Below are 18,226 nucleotides of genomic sequence, written 5' to 3'. Positions count from 1 at the left end.
ATTCTGGACATCTCATCATGCTTACGTATAACCAGAAGGATAGTTAGATAGCTGAATAAATAGATAAAAACTAGATTATACCACATGCGTAGTTTTAATAAAAGTAGTAAATTTAACTTGACTTAAACTTTAATATAAAATAAGAAATTAAAGGAATTGCTATAGTTCAAATGTCTCATTACCACAAGAGATATTAGTTCTTAAAATATCATTTAAATTAAGAAAATGGTTTCTCGAAAAATACTGAGAGCTTAGTCATTAAAATGAAGTCATTTCATTTTAGATCATATTTAATGGTTTTCTGCTATGAATATCAGTCCACTTACAGTTTTTGCCCACCTTCTGATTTGTTCTATTATTGTTTAGGTTCAAATATATATGAGAAATTTCAAGAACCATATTTCCCATCACTATGTGGTCTTAGTTCCAAATTTACATTGTTGCAATGCATGCTACCAGTCTTTATGCCATTATCCTGTCATTACTAATTTCTTTGTCTAGGTTCATCTTTTTTTTCTATGTCAGATGGTTATTATCTTTAGTTAGTGGTTCCCTACCCCCCAAGAAGGTCTCAGGGGAATGATATCCTGAATTCCCACCTACTTGAAAAGACATCTGTTGAACTTGGTAAGAGTCTTGGGCCTCACCTATTTTCCCCTCAGAAGATGTGGCACTGTTTTCTGCTGAGTGCTGCCAAGGAGAAATCACTTCATCCCCCCGACCCGACTTGAGTCCTGCTTTTGCTAGGATGGCCAGAAATCATTTCATTGTCTTAAAGTTCAAGAAGTTCACCAGGATATGTCTTGCTATTATTTTTATTATATTTTGCTGGATATAGCATGCATTTATGATATGCAATGCCAGATTATTATCATTATTACCTGGTCAACTATTCCTAACAGCTATAATAGGTTTTTTTATATTTTTTTAATTCTTACTGATTTCAGAGAGGTAGGCGGAGGGAGAGAGAGATAGAAACATCAATGATGAGAGAGAACCATTGACCGACTGCCTCCTGGATGCCCCACACTGGGGAATGAGCCTGCAACCCAGGAATATGCCCTGACCGGGAATTGAATCTTGATCTCCTGGTTCATCGGTTGACGCTTAAACACTGAGCCACGCCAGCCGGGCTATAATAGGTTTTTAAAGTATATTTAATATTTTTATTTTACATCTTTTCCCTAAGCTCTGCCCACTTGCTTTAAAAAAAAAGTTCTTCCTGTGGTCTTAGAATCTCTTCTTTTGGAAGAGATTGCAACTTCTTCTTTAAGCTTTGTCATTAGAAACATGTTGCTTATGGGCTCAAATTATGGGCAATTATTTGTATGAATTTTTCTCCTACTTCCATGAGAAAACTTTTTAGAAATTTTTCACTTGTGTTCTTTTTTCCTCTTTCTCTCTTCCAATGATTATGGATAGGTACTGTGCTAGTTTCTTTGGGACTATTGCTCTTTGAATGGGGCCAACTATTTTTATTTATTTTTAAAATATATTTTTATTGATTTCAGAGAGGAAGAGAGAGAGAGAGATAGAAATATCAATGATGAGCCTTAACTAGTTTGGCTCAGTGGATAGAGCGTCGGCCTGCGGACTGAAAGGTCCCAGGTTCGATACCAGTCAAGTGCATGTACCTTGGTTGCGGGCACATCCCCAGTAGGAGGTGTGTAGGAGGCAGCTGATCAATGTTTCTCTCTCATCAGTGTTTCTAACTCTCTATCCCTCTCCCTTCCTCTCTGTAAAAAATCAATAAAATGCATTTTTTTTAAAAAAGAAACATCAATGATGAGAGAGAATCATTGATTGGCTGCCTCCTGCACGTCTCCTACTGGGGATCGAGTGCACAACTCGGGGCATGTGTCCTTGACTGGAATCAAACCTGGGACACTTCAGTGCACAGGCCAATGCTCTATCCACTGAACCAAACCAGCTAGGGCTATTTTTAGAATATTATGTGAATGGGTACAGGAGTGAGGGGTCTGTCACACACCGTATCATGGACTCATGTCATTTCCTTTGACAGGAAGCCTGCCCACCCTCAGGATTTCAACAGGAGGAGGCTGATGTGGCTGATGGCACTTGCCTGGGCTGCCTTCTCTCTCTCCTGTCCTGCTCATTCCCCTTTCTCTGGGCTGCTTCTGATCTTCTACATTGGACATATCATTTGAACCTGATTTCACTTTTAGCTCCTCCATCTCTGACATCCTGTGGCACCAACCTGGGGCTCCATGGGGACATTTCCTCAATTTCTGGGGATGGAAATCCTTAGATTCCACATCCTTAGACTTAAGCCTTTGAGTACTGTGACATTTATTCTTGTGAAATTATTTTCTGCTGTTGGAGTTTGAGGAGGTATAGGTTTACTTCCAGCTTCTGGGTGGTTTTTTTTTCAGATTTCACAGTATTTGGCTTGTACACCTCATAGTCTGTGGCTTGGGGGTTGTGACCATTTCCTTGGTTGTTTTGAAGTTGGACAATGTCTGTCTGATTTGCATTCTTTCTTGCTTGCAATGAGTTTTGAGGGAGAGGTGAAAAGTAAAAACTATCTTCAACAGGAACAGCTAGTTGTACATAATTCTGTGCTCAGTTTCACTTAAAATGTGCATAATTCCAGTAAGTTTAGACATTTCAGAGATGATGGATTTCTTTATTTGCTCAGCCACAGAATAGTCTTTTGACCAACTTCTTTTCTCCATTTAAATAACTCCCCCTTGCCCCAGCATCCAGTGCTCCTGTCTCCATGAAGAAACTGTTTTCTAATTTAACCTAACAAAGCATAGCAAGAAAAATTTAACATGAAACATCTAATTTTTTTTCTTTTCAAATACTTATTTAATACAAAAGATGGCATATCTTCACACAGTTAATAGGAGTCTGAGTCTTGTGTTTATAAATCAGTCAAAAGGAAAAGAACCAACTTACATGAAATACTGCACAGTGTAAGTCACTTCTACTCCTTGTAGGCCCTCGGGTGGACCCCACTGGAGGACATTCTTCATGTTTATGGATAAGAAGGTGACATTTACAGGCTTAGGCAAACCACCAGGGACACAGGGAACTGAAACAGGAGTAGAGAGAAATCAAGGTCTTAGTGAAGACAGAGGAAAACATAACCCCTCTGGTAGCTGGTGTCCAGTATGGCCTTCCGGTACCGGCGCCCTGTGTATATCCTCCCAAACTGAACCTGAGCGGACACTGACTCTCTTCAACCCACAGATTGTGGCAGAAGTGACTCTGGGGTTAAGCCTTAAGGCCTGGCAGCTTCCACTATTTTTAAAAAAATAAAATATATTTTTATTGATTTCAGAGAGGAAAGGAGAGAGAGACAGAAACATCAATGATGAGAAAGAATCATTGACTGGCTGCCTCTTGCACGCATCCTACTGGGAATCGAGCCTGCAACCCAGGCATGTGCCCTGACCCAGAATCGAACCCAGGACCTTCAGTCGCAGGCCGACGCTCTATTCACTGAGCCAAACCAGTTAGGGCAGAGCTTCCACTTTTGCCTCTGGGAAGCCCTGAGCTGCCACGTAGAAGTGGGGCTACCTGCTGGGAACTCCATGTGCTGAGGCCATGTGACGAGGGAGAAGTTCAGTTGTCCGGGCTGAGCCCAGCCTGTCAATCAAGGGGCCAGGAGAAACACGGTGTTCCAGCCCCACGGAAGCTGCATGAGAGACTTGGAAGGAGACCAGCAAAAGAACCATCCAGCTGTTGCCCCCGTTAATACTCAGAATTGTGAGAAATAATTGTTTCAAACCACAATTTGGGGGTAGTTGTTTATGCACCAGCAGATAACTAAATAATCCCATTATTAGATATAGAAATAAAACTTAGAATTGATGCTGCTGAAAGACCAGAGTTTTAGAACTGATTAGCTTTACTAACAAGTATGTGTAAAGCAAGGATTAGAAAAGAAACCAGGAAAAGAAGACAATTTATTTAATCAAACACTGATAAGCTCACATAACTGTGATCTAAGAAAAACTGTATCTGGAGGATTAATTTGTAGAAATCCTCTGTACAGAAAGGATAAAGAATTGAGAAACTCCAAAACAATTAGAAAAGGGCAAAAGGAAAGTGAAGGATAATCTCTTATAAAAGAAAATAAGGAAAATCCGTGAGTTAAAATAAGTGAAGAAATTCAGTGGTAACATGTAATAATCAAAATATTAATTTAAACTATTGGAGAGATCATAAAGTATACTGAGTAATAATCAAATTTTCTGAAAAACTTATCCCATCACAAATATGCATATTCTAGTCAATGCACTTCGAAAGAATCAAATTTCAGTACTGAAAATCAAAATTAGGAAATAAAATTTAGCTAAGTTACTGCGGTCTAGTCCAGTCTTGGCTCAAGTCCCATAATTCCTATATACATAAATTGGAATTCATGTCAGAGAAAGGAATTAGCTTTATGCTTGTGTTAATCCTTGGCTAAGACTAACTCTATTCAATGTATTTTAATTTCACAAGCCAAATGAAAAGAAAGAAAAAAATTTTACTTTAAAGTTAAACTTTTTATATGACCCTGATGCTAAACCTAAATAATCTCTTTAATGTGGCAGAGTAACCAAAATATAGACAGTTGAGTGTGTTTGTGTGTGCATGTGTTATATTTGTAATGACTTCTACTTTTAACCTTGATCATTTTTTAATAACTTAGTTTCATTTTTTAAGAAATTAAATACCCAAAGAGAAGCACTATCAACGGATCACTGTGTGGGTATGTGTAGGAGGAGTAAAGAAGATCTCAAAATGACACAGCCTGCCTGATGCCCTTCTTTCATGCCCTTCTATTCTTCTAAGTCTTCGGAACCATACTGTATCAACTGGTATTGGCTTTTTCTTGAGGTTATATTCGGTGAGTAATGGTCAATGACTTAACACTGCTCTGTGCTATCACAAGGTTTGAAATTTTAATCATATTCTTGAGGATGAGACAGAGGACGTGGGATGGCAGCAGCATGGAGTATAGTATTTCCCAACCTTTCAAAAGTGAGAGACACTTTTAATATAAAAATCCTAACGATATTTCCAGATTTAAAATGCTACATGTGTCCTAGCCGGTTTGGCTCAGGGGATAGAGTTTCGGCCTGCGGACCAGAGGGTTCTGGGTTTGATTCCGGTCAAGGGCATGTATCTCGGTTACAGGCTCCTCCCTGGCCTGAGCCCTGGTCAGGGTGCGTGCAGGAGACAACCAATCAATGTGTTTCTCGCACATTGATATTTCTCTCTGTCTTTACCATTTTGTTCCTCTCTCTCTAAAAATCAATAAAAAAAAATCCTCGGATGAAGATTAAAATATCTACATATCTATATATCTATATATCTATATATCTACATATCTATATATCTATACACACACACACATACATAATAAAATAAAAAGCTACATGTGGTTCTACATGTTTAGTTGACACTAACATGTGAGGAGTGGTTAGCATCCTGTAAGAATGAAAATGAAAATAGGCTATGCGTTATAATATCATAGATATAAGGTATTACCAACACATGGTTCCACAGAACTATCTGATAAGGAACTACAGTAGTCTGGTTTGTGGCAACTTGAGTTTGGAAATATAAAACATAAGTTAGGCATATTTTCTCACTTTAATCTATACAAATCTTTATCTTCTAAAACATTGGTTTCTGTTCATCTTTTAAAATAAGTAAATAATCAGCAGAACTCTCAAGATGCCTAATATATACCCAAAAAGTTTTAAGCAATAACTTACAATTTAAAAAAAGGATTGTTTATTTTAATTTAATTCAAATTTCTTGGTCACTGTCATGAGGAAACAAAGCAAATTGTTTTGAAATGAACTGTATTTTGGAATGTGCTGCCAATCATTAACATTCCAACAGACATTTTGTTTAATGTTTTGTAATCCTATCTAATAATAGACAAACATGGTAATTAACCATACCTCTGCTACGCTTCCCATTGGCTAATCAGCAGGATATGCAAATTAACTGCCAACAAAGATGGCGGCCAGCAGCCACGCAGCTGAAGTGAACATGAGGCTTGCTTGCTCCAGTAATGGAGGAAGCCAAGGTTCTCCACCTGCTGTGGCCCAGCTCTGAGCTCCGGAAGCAACAATGTTGCAATTATAGAAGCTAAACAAACCCAGATACCTGCTTTCAGCCGGCAACGGCCTCAGAGCTGGAGCCAGCTCTCAGCTCCAGTGACAGCTATAGAAGGGCAAACCAGCTGGCCCTCACCCGTGCACCAGGCCTCTATCCTATATAGTAAAAGGGTAATACGCAAACTGACCCTAACAGCAGAAAGACTGGGAATGACTGGTCACTATGACACACACTGACCACCAGGGGGCAGATACTCAATGCAGGAGCTGCCCTCTGGTGGTCAGTGTGCTCTCATAGTGGGGAGCTCTGCTCAGCCACAAGCCAGGCTGATGGCTGCCAGTACAGCAGTGGTGGTGGGAGCCTCTCCTGCCTCCTCAGCAGCGCTAAGGATGTCTGACTGCAGCTTAGGTCTGCTCCCTGCTGGCAAGTGGACATCCCCCGAGGGCTGCTGGGCTGCCAGAGGGATGTCTGACTGCCAGCTTAGGCCCAATCCCCCGGGGAGCAGGCCTAAGCCAGCAAGTGGTTACCCCGAGGGGTCCCAGATTGCGAGAGGGCACAGGCTGGGCTGAGGGACCCCCTACCCCCGAGTGCACAAATTTTTGTGCACCGGGCCTCTAGTTATTTAAATAATTCTCTAGAAATGCTATGCCAATTATCAAAATTTTGGCAAACTGTAGTAATAATAGGTTAGATAAAGGGAATTAATAATGTGAAAATAATATTAAAACATTAAGCAATATTTTCATCATGCCATTCTATATTTTGGAAAGAAATTGTGAAATATGTATACATCTCCCCTGCAAAGTCCACATTGTGGGTAAATCATTTGTATCACCACAATTTCAATAGTCCGCCTGCAAGATGGCCCTCAGTTACTCCCTCCAGCTGGCATTCCCAACCTGTATAGACTCCTCCCACACTGTATCTGGGTTGGTCTGTATGACCAATAGCATATGACAGAGATGATGGTACATCATTTCCAAGATTAGGTTATAAAAGACACTGAGGCTTCTATCTTGCTTTCCTCTCATGGATTGAGGCCTCCTTCCAAGAGGCATATTGGTGAGCTTAGAAGTGGATCCTTCAGATGACTGTAGCCCCAAACTATCACTTGACTATCCTATATAATAAAAGGCTAATATGCAAATCGACTGAACGACGGAAGGACTGGTCACTATGATGCGCACTGACCACCAGGGAGTAGACGCTAAACACAGGAGCTGCCACCTGGTGGTCAGTGCGCTCACACAGGGGGAGCACCTCTCAGTCAGCTGGCGAGTGCAGCGGTGGTGGCGGGAGCCTCTCCTGCATCCACGGCAGTGCTAAGGATGTCCGACTGTTGGCTTAGGCCCGTACCCTACAGGGAGCCATCAGTTGGGCATCCCCAAGATGGGGGCTGAGAAAGGGGGCTGAGAGACCCCACTCCAGTGCACTGGGCCTCTAGTACTCTCATGAGAGACCCTGAGCCAGAACCACCCAACCAAGCCATCACCAGACTCCTCCTCGGAAACTCTCTGAGAGAATGCTTGTTGTATTCAGCTGCTAAGTTTTGAGGTACCTTGTTACACAGCAATAGATAGCTCATAAAACAAAGATTCTAAAAATAAAAGAAACTAAGATAGTTTAGTCACTAAAATAAAAAATTAAATTAAAAAAAGGAAATTAAACTGGAAGAAAAAAATATGGCCCCTCCATTCCCAATCATGTTATAAATGACTCCTGCTTTAACAATCTTGAACAGGTGTCCTTTTAAATAGGTCAACTTTTTATTTATAAAGAAAGTAAAAAACCTAGTGAGAAGACTGGATACCTATTAGCCTTTCAGTAGCAAGTAAAGATCACAGCAACAATGTTTTGGATTTTTTAAAAAAAGACCAATTCTTAGTTAAGGTCATTGTAAATACACTGACAAGGATTTCAGTAAATTCTTAGTTAAGGTCAGTGTAAATACACTGAGAGTAGTAAATGGCTTTCATAGAAACATTTCCTAATAGATATTACTGTTTTATACACTATTTTTGGGGAAAGAATATCCCAGCTTTTTAGCCCTGCACATTCTTTATGTGGATCGACATTATCTTTCTGATTGCATAGGCAGAAAAGCTATCAGTTTTGAATCATCCCCTGTCAATCAATCGAAATATCATCCAGGGGCAGCCCCACCATGAAAAAGGAGGAGAGTGGCCAAGATGAAATGGAAGAAGTACAGAAGCTAGATCCCCTTCTTTGTGAGCCCTAGATTATACCTGAAATTTATTGCTAAAATAGTTCAAGCCAGTATTCATTAAATGGATGCACACCTGGAGGAACAAGGGGTCTTTAGTCTAAAAGATACTATAGGAGGAGAGCACCAAAATTGTAAAGGCACACAACAGCAGGGCAAGTTAGGATATTGCAGGTAATTTGGTGTAGCGAGTATTGAAATTTAGTGGGAGAGTATTGAAGCCTTATCATCAGGAGAAGCCATGGCCTATTTTTAGTTCGAATGGATTACTTCACTGCTGAAGGGAGAAAAGACTGGACGGGGGCAAGACTAGAAGTGGAGAGACCAGTAGCACCATAACTCCAGCTGCCCCAGTGAGGCGGGCTGAGCTTGCCCCCAGATGCTGGCTGTGGATATGGGGATGGGTGGGCAGCTCAGAGCTCTATTTACAAAGTAGAAACAACAGGACCTCCTAATGGAGCAGAGCTGCTATGCTGTGAAAGCTAAATTAACAGGTGAGGATTTATCAAGATTTTACCTGTTTTGATGATGCAAAGCCGTGATAAAAAATAGAATTAGCACTTTTTCAAAGGGGCGAAATAGGACATTTGAGAAAGAAAAAGAATTGGCAACTAGTACCTTCTTGTGGTTTTTAAATCTTTGCAGTTTGTAGGCACAGTGTTTGTTTCAAGTTTGGAAAACATAGAGAAGGAATGAATAAACATTCCAGTTGAGGTAAGTCATTTTTCCAACCTGCCTGTACTGATAAGATAATTTAATGAACACCGGAGTGAAAATATGTTACACCCACACTGATATCAGGAGTCAAGGGACAATGTATGGGTAACAACAGCATTCCCCCCCCCCGCCCCCCCACACACACGCACACATAGGTTCAGGGACAGAAAGTATAACTTTGATTCTCTCTGATAATTAATTGATTTCACATCCCAAATCATAAAGCTGTTCGATTGACACACGTAGTTTCTTCTGAGAATGCTGTACCATTACAACTTTGGTTTGAAATACAAGATTCTTCATGAGCTTGTCTGACCACTCCTTTTGCAATTCTGCCAAATGCGCCATGTTCACAGCCACACCAAATTACCTGCAATATCCTAACTTGCCCTGCTGTTGTGTGCCTTTACAATTTTGGTGCTCTCCTCCTATACTATCTTTTGGACTAAAGACCCCTTGTTCCTCCAGGTGTGCATCCATGTAATGAACACTGGCTTGTACTATTTTAGCAACTAAAATATGATGATACTGTGGTGATATGTAGGGTATACACAGTCTCCACTAAAGAAAGCAGGCATTTCTGACAATCATCTGGGTAACAGTCTGGTCTTGGAAAAGTTGAACTCAGAAGGCCACACAGAGGGTCAGGGCCTCTGGGTTCCCTTTGAGCTCTCTGACCAGAGTATGGGCTTGAGCAATAGAGGGATACTTGAGTGTGTCCCCTTGAATTGTGGGTACTTACAATGGCCTCTGTTATAACAAAGCTGTGAGGGGTCCACAAGGAGATGTCCATTTAATGAACTTCCAAGTAATGATTGTTAGTTATATCTTGTAAGTCCCATCATTTAGCTTAGTGTCCCCTCTCAGTGTTAATTTTCCTTTTGTTATAGCTTGTTATTGAATAATGGAGGCCCAGTGCATGAATTCATGCATGGATGGGGTCCGGCTGGCCCAGCCCCAATCGGCGGATCGGGGCCGGGCCTGTTTGGAGGAGTAGATGGCAGGAGGTTGGCCAGTGGGCCCACCCCGATCAGGGCCCGATCAGGGCTGGGACAGCTGGGGGGAGGGACCGTGGGTGATTGGCTGGCAGGCCCCACCCCCGATTGGGGTGGAGGGGCTGATTAGGGATGGGGCTGGCCATGGGGAGGGGTTTTGGGCCGGCTGGCCCTGCCCCCAAATGGGGCTGGGGGAGGGGCTGTGGAGGTTGGCCAGCCAGCCCCACCCCCGATTGGTGTGGGGGGGCTGATTGGGGGTGGAGCTGGCCAGGGGGAAGGGCTGCGGGCTGATCAGGGTGGTGGGGACCCATTGGGGTGGGGCTGATGGGGGGGAGGAGCTGCAGGAGGTCGGCCGGCTGCCCCACCCCCGATCAGGCCAGTTCACTGGCAACAGTGGGCATCGTAGCGACTGGGCATCGTAGCGACTGGTCATCGGTCGTTTCCAGTTGTTCCAGATGCTGGCTTTTTATATATATAGATTGCAGATGGTGCTTGATAGCATGTAGGGCTTTACGAGAGACTACTTTTTAAAATAAATGTATTGGAGTTTACCCATCAAAGAGTACCCTTGGGAATGTTCATGATTACCCCCATGGTACTGCTCAGCTCACGGCATTTGAGTCATGCTGCCCTTCAGCTGCAATTATCTTTGGAGGTATTTAACAAACATGTAAAAAATTCCATTTCATTATTTTATAGTCACACCTCGTTTTTGCCCAACATAGCATTTCCCCGTATAATTACCCAAGTTCGTTGGAAGTGCCTCTGAATGCTTTTGAAATTAAATCCACATATCAAAGATGAAGATTTGCCACTTAATGGGTTATTCTGGCCAACGTATACCAGGTTCTACCTGTAACTCTGAAAAAAGGAGTTTAAGAAATTCATTGTTGTGAGATTTTTTTGCATAGCCTCCTAATATACCTATTTTGAAGATACCATCATTAATATGTATATGTCAGACCTACTGTTTGTTACAAAACCAGTCCTACTACCTTAGTCATCTCTTTATGAATGTCTTCCCTTCCCTTGCCTTTTGAAAATTAGCTTTTTGAGGGCAGGGACTTGATTTTCTCCACATTTTTCTATTTCCAAAGTATCTTGATTGTAATGCATATCATAGTAACTGGGGAAAAGTAAATTGGAATGTGGATTGGAGTATCTACGACTTGATAACTTGCTTCGGAAGGAAAAACATAAAAGAATGAACAGAGCCAAAGACTAATTGGGGCTACTAAAGTACTGGAAAGAATAGCAGTTGGGAACTCCAAATTCAATCAGTAGGTGTTTATTAAATATTGATATACATCATCCAGTTTATTTTTCAAATCATTTTCACAACTTTTTATCTTCACAAAAGTAATGTTAATTATTCCATAACACCTTCATCACTTGAAATTTTCAAAGATAAAAATCAACAAGATAAAAATGTGAGAAAAAATTAATAGAAAAAGTAAGATGTTTAATAATAATTATTTCATAGAGACTTGGAAGAAATTATCTAGTGGTGACTTGAAAATAAGTAACAGTATTGCCTTCTGTTCATTGTTAATTGTGATTTTGAGGCAAATGAGGTTGGTCATGTGATCTCAGACTTCCAATCAACAAGATGAAGATGGAAGTATACAGTAGCCATCAAAAACACTGTCAGAAAGGTGAAATAGTTTTTAATAGGCTGACTTTTCTCTGTAGTGACAAGTAGATGCTTTGATGTTTTGAAGGAGACTGGGAGTAGAATCAGACCTCTTCAGGGTTGAATTATCTTACCTAATAATAGACAAACATGTAAATTAACCATCCCTCCGCTATGCTCACCAGCCAATCAGGAGAGTATGCAAATTAACCCAACAAAGATGGCGGTTAATTTGCATACATAGGGGTGAAGCGGCGGAGCGAAGACTGAAGGCTCCGGCCGGAGCGAAGGCCTGGGTCCCGGGTGCCGGAGGAAAACCGGTGCCAGAAGCCAGAGGAAGGGAAGGCCTATTGCACGAATCTCTAGTACCTTGATAAAGTTGTATTACTAAAGGTAATGAAATGAACAGGGCTTCCACATAGGCCTTGCTGAAGATCAGCTCTTGAGGTACATTCTTGCCATAAAGATGTAAAAAATATACAACAAAAACATTGGTCAAGATAAAAGCAGAGCAACAATGGATAGACCACCCATGTAGAAGAGCCAAAGACTGACAACAAAGGAACTTATCCAGGAACAACTAGGAGAATGAATCAATTAAGATATTCCCTTTGCTCATGCTCATTAAAGCAAACAGAGCCTTCAAAGGACTGTATTTATGCAGGAAGTGGGAAATAGCACGTAGGACACCAATTCTAACTTAGCAAACCACAGCTGTAACATATGTGCTTTTTGATAATTATTTGTGGTTTGACTCAGTATTTGCAAAGAGCCGCAGACCACAATGATTCTTTGAGGCTGCCAATGACCTTGAGGTCTGCAGCTACAAAGGTCCTTACTCCTACCTACTTGGTACCACCCTCAGAAATATCATCCTTTTTATGGTATTTTGCCACTTGTCAGGTTTTGTTTGCTGATCTGTAGTTGTATAGGAAAGAAATGTATGTGTTAAAAAGGAATATTAACTACCTAGTCGTTTATGGATAGAATATGATTAAAGCAGAATTTAGCTTTATTTTCTTGCAAATATTTTAAATGAAAAGATATAAATTTATACTGAATTATAAATATTTTGCATAATGTGGCTAGATGGCAGCCTATCCATGACTATTAATCGAATTTATGTGTTTTCCTAAAAGCCTTTGAAGTATTTATTCATAGTAAGACATTTACTCGGATATATCATTTCTTTTCAATGCACAGTTTCTCCTCAAGTAGAGTGAATGTGATGTGATGTGACATATATTGGCATCACCCCTCCTCCCCCCCCCCCAACATGCACACACCAGCACTTTTTATAAGTCTCAGTTTAAGGGACCCTTTTCATAGGAAGCTCTGCCTAACCCTTAAATGAGATCAATTGCCTTGTTCTGTGCTTCTAAATAAGCTTGGTTTCCTCAATTCTGGTATTTATACTTCAGCTAGAGGCCCAGTGCACGAATTCGTGCACAGGTGGAGTCCCTCGCCTGGCTGGTGATCGGGGCTGATCAGGGCCGTCTCACCCAGTCCCAATTAGGGCCAATTGGGGCTGGCCAGGGGGAGGGGCCATGGGAGGTTGGCTGTGGGAGCGCACTGACCACCAGGGGGCAGGTCCTGCATTGAGTGTCTGCCCCCTGGTGGTCAGTGCGCATCATAGCTACGGGCCGACCATTTGGTCATCCAGTTGTCCGGTCGTAACAGTCAGTTAGGCTTTTATATATATAGATGTATTAATCTGTCTGAGACTAAAGGCTCCATGAAGAAAGAGACCTTGTTTTCTTGTTCATCTGAATGCCTAGAACAGTTCCTGAAATGTATGAATGAGTGATACTGTATAAATGAATGAATGGCATTGTATGAATGAATGAACAAAAAGTGCTCAAAATAAGATTATTTTAAAATCATATTGTATCAAGTTATATTTTAACTTTTAAAAACTCAGAATTGATGCATGGGGTATGAAGGTAATTCTTTTCCATTAAATCTGATCATTCACCTCAAACACCTCATTTCCCTATATTATTTGCTCCTGAACTGCATGTGATATTCTATTTTGTGCTTAAAAGCTATGAGCCAATTTTTAAAATAACAAGATAGAGCATTTAGTACATAGCTTAGTGGACCTTTTACAACCTATATATTTTAATCTAAAATGGAGGAGGAGGACTGGCTTGGAATTATATGGATAGTTAGCTATAGTATGAATAGAGTCCTTGTTGGAGCAAGAGTGAGGATTTTGTAGTCAAGGTACCCCTCAGAGAAGTAGAGGCAGGAGGAGCCAAACTAAAAGAGCTTTTAAGAGCTAAAGCTGGAACAATTTGAGCAGCAGATATAATTGTATTGGATTATAACTCAAAGAATAAAGTAAATGTTAATGAGTCCTTATTGACACATTTAAACAATCAAATAAATAAATAAGTGGGGGAGAAGTTAACAGCTTTTCCTTGCAACAGAATTCCAGTTAATATGGAGAAGGAAAGAGGGAAACAAAAAAATCACCATTAGTCATAATAGTTATTGCAGTCAACATTCACTGGTGGATACTAAAATTAGTGGGTATAAGTTTGAGGAGAAACAAGATATTTGCATGATCTCAAAGTATTTTCTCACAAGGTATTTACTAATCACAAAGTGGAAAATATGAACTCTACAGTGAGAAACCCTCCAGACACCACCTTAATTAACCAAGTGATCAAGGTTAATATCACCAGTAAAAAACACAAAACACATATTGATATCATAATTGCTTTGGTATGCTGCACTGGGAAAGACAACATAATATGGATGGTATTCTTGTTCAAAAGAAATAACCTCACTCTGATCACGAGGAAACGTCAAACCCAAATTGAGGGACATTCTAAGGAAAAGGTGACTAGAATTCTTCAAAAGTGTCAAGGACCTGGAAGCAAAGAAAGGCCGAGGAACTGTCACAGATGGGAGGAGACAAAGGTGGCATGACAATTAATGTAATGTGGGATCCTGGAACAGAAAAGAGGCATTGGTTGGAAAATTGGTGAAATTCAAGCAAGGTCCACAGTTTAGTAAATATATTAAACCACTGTTAATTTGCTGGTTCTGAACATTGTACAATGTTACATAAGATGTGGAAATTGGAGGAAACTAGGTGAGTGATTTATGGGAACTTTATACTATTTCTGCAACTTTTCTGTAAGACTCATATTAGTTCAAATACAAAGTTTAAAAAATAATAATAATAAGTTTAATTAGTTAAACTGGAATCATATGTGTATATTAAGTATGTCCTAGAATAATGTCTCAGTAAAACAAAATATCCAATGCTGCTGTTTTTAATACCAAAGAAGAGACACATCAACAAATACCCTCACTGTGTTTATTATAGTATATTAGTTTAAATAAGCATAAATGTAGTAGTAATATTTAGACTGTATTCTAAAGCTCCAAAACTAAAGGTAGGTTCAGTTGTTCATAGACATAATAAACTCTATATTTTTTCCCTCTTTGGGGATTTCGGAAAGATTTGGAAATTTTGTTCAAAGTCAACTGTATTTACATACGCAACATAGGAGCACTTAAATATATAAAGCAAATATTAAGAGACATAAAGGGAGAAATTAACAGCAACACAATATTAGTAGGGGACTTTAATACCCCACTCACATAAATGGATTTATCATCCAGACAGAAAAATCAATAAAGAAACATGAGCCTTAAGCAATACATTAGAACACATACATTTAATAGCTGTGTACAGAGCATTCCATCCAAAAGCAGCAGAATGCACATTCTTCTCAAGTGCACATGGGACCTTCTCCAGGACAGATCATATAGATCAGGCCATAGAACAAGTCTCAATAAATTTAGGAAGATTGAAATAATCTCAAGCATTGTTCTTGAGACTTTTATTCAACATATCATTGGAAAGCCTAGCCACAACAATTGGACAGAAAAAGAAATAACAAGCTTCCAAATTGGACAGGAAGAAGTAAAATTTATTATTTGTGGATGACATGATTTTAGAGATAGAAAACCCTAAAGGATCCATCAAAAAAGAAAAAAAACACAAAAAACTGTTAGAATCAAAAAACAAAGTTGCAGGGTATAAAATTAATATTCAAAATTTATACACTAACAATGAACTAGCAGAAAGAGAAACTAGGGAAACAATCCATTCCCAATTGGATCAAACCTAGGAATAAATTTAACCAAGAAAGTAAAAGAGCTGTACCCTGAAAATTATAAGAAATCAAAGAAAGAAATTAAAAAGGACACAAATAAATGGAAAGCTATTCCATGCTAATGGACTAGAAGAATTAATACTGTTTAAATGTCATGTTACTCAAAGCAATCTACATATTCAATGCAATCCCTATCAAAATCATAATGGCATTTTTCAGAAAAATAGAATAAACAAATCTAAAATTTGTATGCAACCACAAAAGATCCCAAATAGCCAAAGCAATCTTGAAAAAGAAGAACAAGGCTGAAGGTATCATGCTTCCTGATTTCAAACTATATTACAAAGCTATAATAATCAAAATAGTATGGCATTTGGCATAAAAACAGACTCTAGATCAGTGGTTCTCAACCTGTGGGTCGCGACCCCTTTGGGGGGTCGAACGACCCTTTCACAGGGGTCGCCTAAGACCATCAGAAAACACATATATAATTACATATTGTTTTTGTGATTAATCACTATGCTTTAATTATGTTCAATTTGTAACAATGAAAATACATCCTGCATATCAGATATTTACATTACAATTCATAACAGTAGCAAAATTACAGTTATGAAGTAGCAACGAAAATAATTTTATGGTTGGGGGTCACCACAACATGAGGAACTGTATTAAAGGGTCGAGGCATTAGGAAGGTTGAGAACCACTGCTCTAGATCAACTAGAGGCCCGGTGCATGAAATTCATGCACTTGTGGAGGAGGGGTCCCTCAGCCCGGCCAGCGTCCTCTTGCAGTCCAGGAGCCCCTGATTGATTGCTCCGCTGGCCGGTGGCCTGGACCTCCCTCTGCAGGGCAATCATGGGGTAATGGCAGGGCCCCCAACCAATCGCATTGCACCTGCCTTGGCTGGCCTGGTGCCAGTGGGTGTCATAGCGTGGTCATCCAGACAGTCGTTCCACTGTTCAGCCGTTCATCGGCCGTTCAGTCGATTTGTATATTACACTTTTATTATTATAGATGGAACAGAATGGAGAGCCCAGAAATAAACCCACACATATATGGTCAATTGTTTTATGACAAAGGAGCCAAGAACATACAATGGGGAAAGGATGTTTTTTTTCAACAAATGTTGTTGAGAAAACTAGATAGCCACATGGAAAAGAATGAAACTGGCTCACTATCTTATGCCGTACACAAAAATTAACTCAAATGGATTAAAGACTTGAATGTAACTTCTAGAAAAACACACAACGTGAGCTCTTTGACAATCTTGATTTTTTTTTTGGACCTGACACTAAAGGCAAGGGAAACATAAGCAAAACTAAACAAGTGGGACTACATCAAACTAAAAAAAACTTTTCACAACAAAGGAAATCATTAACAAAGTGAAAAGGCAACCTAAATGGGAGAAAATATTTGCAAATCAAATACCCGATAAGGGATTAATATAAAAAAATACAATAAACAACGCATACAATTCAATAACAAACAAAGAAATGCAAAAAAAAAAATAAAACAAGCACACAGGTAGCAAAATCTCAGATATATGCCGAAGGAATTTCTTCACTGACACAGCTCCTAGACGCAACGGAAACTAAAGGGAAAATAAACAAATGGGACTATATCAAAATAAAAAGCTTCTGCACAGCAAAAGAAACCATCAACAAAACAACAAGAAAACCCACTGCATGGGAGAACATATTTGCCAATGATATCTCCGATAAAGATTTAATCTCCAACATTTATAGGGAACTCATACAATTTAACAAAAGGAAGATAAACAACCCAATCAAAAAATGGGCAACAGACCTAAATAGACACTTTTTGAAAGAGGACATTCAGAAAGCCCAGAGACATATGAAAACATGCTCAAAGTAACTAATCATCCGAGAGATGCAAATCAAAATGACAATGAGGTACCATCTCACACCTGTCAGAATGGCTATCATCAACAAATCAACAAATGACAAATGCTGGCAAGGATGTGGAGAAAAAGGAACCCTCGTTCACTGCTGGTGGAAATGCAAACTGGTGCAGCCACTGTGGAGAACAGTATGGAGTTTCCTCAAAAAACTAAAAATGGAACTTCCATTTGACCCGTGATCCCACTTCTAGGAATATATCCCAAGAAACCAGAAACACCAATCAGAAAGGATATATGCATCCCTATGTTCATAGCAGCACAATTCACCATAGCTAAGATTTGGAAACAGCCTAAGTGCCCATCAGCAGATGAATGGATTAAAAAACTGTGGCACATCTACACAATGGAATACTATGCTGCTGTAAAAAGGGAGGAACTCCTACCATTTGCAACAGCATGGATGGAGCTGGAGAGCATTATGCTAAGTGAAATAAGTCAGTCAGAGAAAGATAAATATCACATGCTCTCACTCATTTGTGGATTATAATGAACAACATAAACCGATGA

At 39.8% G+C, this 18,226-nt stretch overlaps 1 protein-coding gene across 1 annotated transcript in view; it reads right to left on the bottom strand.

Moving 5' to 3' along the window:
• IL20RA (interleukin 20 receptor subunit alpha) overlaps positions 1-18,226 on the bottom strand; it is a 30,619-nt gene that overhangs the window by 10,154 nt on the left and 2,239 nt on the right. The window contains 1 exon segment of the mRNA XM_014451879.2: positions 2,923-3,058. Coding sequence (XP_014307365.1) covers positions 2,923-2,999 — 77 coding nt within the window. The 5' untranslated portion in view covers positions 3,000-3,058.

Source organism: Myotis lucifugus, unplaced genomic scaffold, assembly GCF_000147115.1.
Source record: "Myotis lucifugus unplaced genomic scaffold, Myoluc2.0 scaffold_11, whole genome shotgun sequence".
Taxonomy (NCBI): domain Eukaryota; kingdom Metazoa; phylum Chordata; class Mammalia; order Chiroptera; family Vespertilionidae; genus Myotis; species Myotis lucifugus.
The sequence above is the reverse complement of the archived record's forward strand: the minus strand, read 5'-3'. Positions and strand labels throughout refer to the sequence as shown.